The 4,298-nt window shown below is 67.0% G+C and overlaps 1 protein-coding gene across 1 annotated transcript; it reads right to left on the bottom strand.

Annotated features, from left to right (window-relative positions):
* Nucleotides 1-947: 947 nt before the first annotated feature.
* Nucleotides 948-1,551, bottom strand: TRNP1 (TMF1 regulated nuclear protein 1). Its single transcript, XM_068172749.1, has one exon. It carries the CDS (start codon nucleotides 1,437-1,439, stop codon nucleotides 951-953), a length of 489 nt encoding a protein of 162 aa, XP_068028850.1. The 5' UTR covers nucleotides 1,440-1,551; the 3' UTR covers nucleotides 948-950.
* Nucleotides 1,552-4,298: the final 2,747 nt, after the last annotated feature.

The following is a 4,298-nucleotide window of genomic DNA, read 5'->3' as shown; positions in this document are numbered from 1 at the left end:
ATCCTGCTGGGTTCCCATGAATGCCCTAATACCACAAGGTCCCCTATGGAACCCCAAATACTCCAAAGTCTCCCCCCATCAGACCCCTTGGGCCACTGCCGGGGTCCCCAGACCCTGCTGGGTACCCCCGCCCCATAGAGTCCCCAGGACCCTGCAGGATCTCCCTGGCACCCTAAAGGATGCTTAAGCCCTTCCAGCCCAAAGGGATCCCAGTGGAACCCTCAGACCAACTCCAAGACATGTCCCCAGATCTCCCCCACCCCGCAGGATCCCTCTGGGACCCCCAAATACATTGGGTTCCAGCCCATTGGATTCCCCAGACCCTGCTGGGTCTCCCCACCCCATAGGGTCCCGTGGACCCTTCACACTCTGCAGAATTCAACTGTAACCCTCAAACCCACCAGTTCCAAACCCACCAGACTCCTCTAAAGGACCCCAGACCCCATTGGGTTACCCCACACCAGGTGGTCCCCCAGATCCTGCAGGGTCCCCGAGGCCCCTCACGCTCACCAAGGTGCCCCCGACCCAGGACTCCCAAACCCACCAGGCCCCATCCCATCAGACTCCCCAGGACTCCCTGAACAACCCCGGGCCTTACTGGACCCCCCTCCACAGCACTGGGTCCCACAGTTCCCTCAGTGAGCCCAACAAGGTGTCCCTCCACTTTCAGAGCCCCCAAACCCCCTGGGTCCCCACGGATCAAACCCCCTCAAGCGCCCCAGACCCCTCCAGCTCCCAGAACCTCCCGCGTCCCCACCGTTTACACTTCCCAAAGCCCTCTGAAGGACCGGATCCCCCCCACCATGGGGTCCCCCAGATCCTGCAGGGTCCCCCGGACCCACCAAGGTGTCCCCCACTTTCAGAACCCCCTGGGTCCCCACCCATCAAACCCCCTCGGGTACCCCAGACCCCCGCAGCCCCCCGGCAGCCCCGCAGCCCCGCCGCCGTCCCTAGGCGGAGCCGCGGGCGGCGGCGGGCAGGCGGCGCACGGGGGTGCCCGCGGCGGCCCCGCGGCTCCGCGCGGGGGCCCAGGGCACGCAGCTGCGGAGGGCGCGGGCGGCCGCGAGGAGCGCGCCGGGCCGGGGCCGCGGGCGGCGGCGCAGCCCCTTCTGCAGCCGCTGGCTCTGGGCCGCCAGGGCGAGCTGCGCCTGGGCCACGCCGGCCCCGAGGCGGCCCAGGGTCTCGGCGCGGGCGGCCAGGCGCAGCTCGGCGTGCAGCAGCGCGCAGTGCACCTGCCGCACCCGCCCCTCCAGCTCGGCCGCCGCCCGCCGCCGCCCCTCCGCCGCCACCAGCCTCCGCCGCGCCGCCGCCAGCTCCACCGCGCCCGGGCCGCCGCTCTTGCTGTCGCCGGCGCTGCCGCCGGGGCCGCCGCTGGACGGGCGCGGCGCGTCGCCGCCGGTGGGGCTCGGAGGTGCCGGTGCCGCCGCTGCTGCAGCCATGGGAGCGGGAGCGGCGGCGGAGGGATGCGGCGGGGATATATAGCCCGGGGGCGGTGCTGGCGGCGGCGGCTCGGCCCCGACGGGGGCGGCTCCGGCACGGGCTCCGCACCGGCACGGGCTCCGCACCGGCACGGGGGAAGGGGGCGGGGGACACGCGAGCCCGGCCCGGGACGGCACAGCCCGGGGCTCGGTACTGCACCGGCACTGCACCGGCCCCGGGAGCGGCAGCGGGGCGGGGCACGGCGCGGTACCGGACCGCTATAGGCTCGATCCTACACCGGGCTCGGTACGGCACCGGTGCCGGCATTGATGGGACCCCGGGCTCGGTACGGTACAGCCCTGGCTCGGTACGGCACCGTTAGGGGCCTGGGCTCGGTATCAGTCCCGGACACCGGGCTCGGTACAGCTCGGTACGGCACCGGCCCGGTGGCGTTAGTGGTGCCGGAAAACTGCCCTCCTTGGAGGGGTCGGTGGGAAATGCGGAGCTGGGGACGGCTGGGATCACTGGGAAACGCTGAGGAGGTCACAGAGGAGTCACTGGGGAAGGCTGGACTGGGAGGGGCTGCGGTCCCGGGCACAGGGCCGGCCCTGCGTGTGCGGCTGTCACAGCAGCCTCGCTGCTTTGTCCTTTACACGGTACTGGTAAGGCTGGGAGTGGGCTGGCGGGGCAGGGGCCTGCAGCGGGAGGTGCCGCCGCCACCCTGCTCCCCCCAGAGCCTGGTTTTTGGGGTTCCTCCTGTTGGAATGTCATCCTCAGCGGCTGCATCTTCGTGTAGCTGCGTGGGTCTCACATCGGAGCAGTGGAGATGACAGAAACCAGGTGTCAAGGTTTCATCCCACCCCCAGACTGGAATAAAAGCCTAAGCCAAAAACAAAACCCAGCCTAAATCTGTTTCAGGCGGAGCCACATCCAGGCCTTCAGTGGATGTCGCCCACGGGGCTGGTGACATTTTTGCTTCCCTTACCTTAGGAGGAAAAAATACCCCATCTCTTGTGCTTTGCATCACATTCCTGCTCCTGCCAGGCTGCCACACGTCTGCCAGGCACCGGAGCAGCGTCAGCGGCTGCTGCGTCACCGCTCCGGCCCCCGCTGCCGGCTCGAACCATCCCCCGGCTGCCAGCGCCTCCCCCCGCCCGGGGCCGGAACGCGGCTCCGACCTTCCCCGGAGCTCCCCGGGCTCTCTCCAGGCTCCGGGGAAGGTGGAGGCCCGGCTGAGCGATCTTCGTCGATCTGACACAAATGCTGCTCGAAATGGGGTGTGGAAGTTGAGGGGTGCTGCTCCACCGTGGGGTTAAAGCTCTTTTTGCGCTTCCTCTGCCCCCAGACCAAGAAAACTGTCGGGACAGGCAGGACTTAGAGCTTCCTCCTCCCTCATGGAACCCGGACTCTCAAGGATACCCCCAAAAGGGGAAAGGGCCGGGGTGTGTGCTGCTCTGAGCTTCCCCCGTTCCCCCAAAATGAAACCCCGGAATTGCAGAGGTTGGAGGGAGCTCAGGAGGCGCCTGCTCCGTCATTGCCCGCTCAGAAAATAATCGCTTTTTTGGGTCACCCCCGTGTCTGCGCTGCCTTCCCTGCTCCAGGGTGAGAAAAGGACATGGAAAGGGGAAGCAGCTGTGCCTGGACATGAGTTTAAGAAATAAGAGGGTGAGCTGGGGACACTGGGCAATGAGGCTGAGGGTGAGCCCCCCAGAGCAGCCGTGTCTCCAGGCTGCCCCAGCACATCCCAGTAGCAAACAGACAGCGGCTGGTAAATGCAAATCGTAGAAAAAGACAAGAAATACCCCTGCCCTGAGGTCAGGCACAGCCTGAGTCCCCAGAACCCTCCGGCACTGCAGGATTTCTGCTCGGGCTGTCGAGCTATTAATGGTTTAGCAGAGGAGGCTGCAATTAGCAGCGCTCAGAATAAAGCTCGGTGATACAAAAGCCCGGTGAGAGCTTTGTTCTCCCTTTGTTCTCCCTGCCGTGGCAGTGCCCCTCTGCCGAGGCACCAGGCACCGGGACGGGCCACCGGGACGCGACCCTGCCCTGCGTCCTGCGGCCAGCGCAGCCCCCGGCATTCCCCCGGGACACGGGGCTTAGGGATGCAGGAGGACAGAGGCCAGGGATGTGCAGTGGCCTCATCTCCAGCCTCCGCGCTGGGATGTGCTCCAGAAAAGCGAAGCCTTGTTACAGGCAGCAATAATTGATGTCGGTGCCCTCCCTCCCAGCCTCTCCCCAGGTTTTCTCCCGGGTGTCGCAGTTACCAGGGCAGGAGGGACTCAGGCGCTGCTCTTTCATCCTGGCAGTTTTAGGGAAGGAATCGTGCATCAGGATCTCAGGGTTAAGCCCCAGGGCTGACCCAGCTCCCCGTCCCACCACGCTCTTGGAAACCGGCAGCAGACTCGGTGCACCGCTGCCGTTCCACCAGGCTCCCTCCCTGCTGCCGCCTTCCCCGTGGGTTTCTGTCCTTTCCTCCGAAGCTCCGGGGCAGGATCCGACCCCCCAGGAGTGAACCACCAGCTCTTTGGGATAGGGACACTTCGGGACAGGGATCCTCGGGGAGCGAGACCCTCGGGATGGGAACACTCGGGGTGGGCCCAGGGATCCTCGGGGCGGCGATCGGCCCCGGCAGGGCTCCGGGGAACCCGGCCCTGGGAACGGGGGCTGCTTTGGGGCACGCACCCGCGGGGCGAACGCTCGGGGGTCCGGGGTTCGTACCCGGGTTTGTGGCGGGTTTGTACCCGGGTTTGTACCCGGGTTTGTACCCGGGTCTGTGCCCAGTTTGCACCCGGGTTTGTACCCGGGTCTGTGCCGGGGTCTGTGCCCGGGGCTTGTTTGTGCCCGGTTTGTACCCGGGTCTGTGCCCGGTTTGTACCCGG

Source organism: Anomalospiza imberbis, chromosome 25 (assembly GCF_031753505.1).
Source record: "Anomalospiza imberbis isolate Cuckoo-Finch-1a 21T00152 chromosome 25, ASM3175350v1, whole genome shotgun sequence".
NCBI lineage: Eukaryota > Metazoa > Chordata > Aves > Passeriformes > Viduidae > Anomalospiza > Anomalospiza imberbis.
Note: the sequence above shows the minus strand (reverse complement) of the source record. Positions and strands in the feature narration are given on the sequence as shown.

Excerpts from the sequence above, each read along its gene's own strand:
- TRNP1 (XM_068172749.1), bottom strand. The coding sequence starts at position 1,439 with ATGGCTGCAGCAGCGGCGGCACCGGCACCTCCGAGCCCCACCGGCGGC.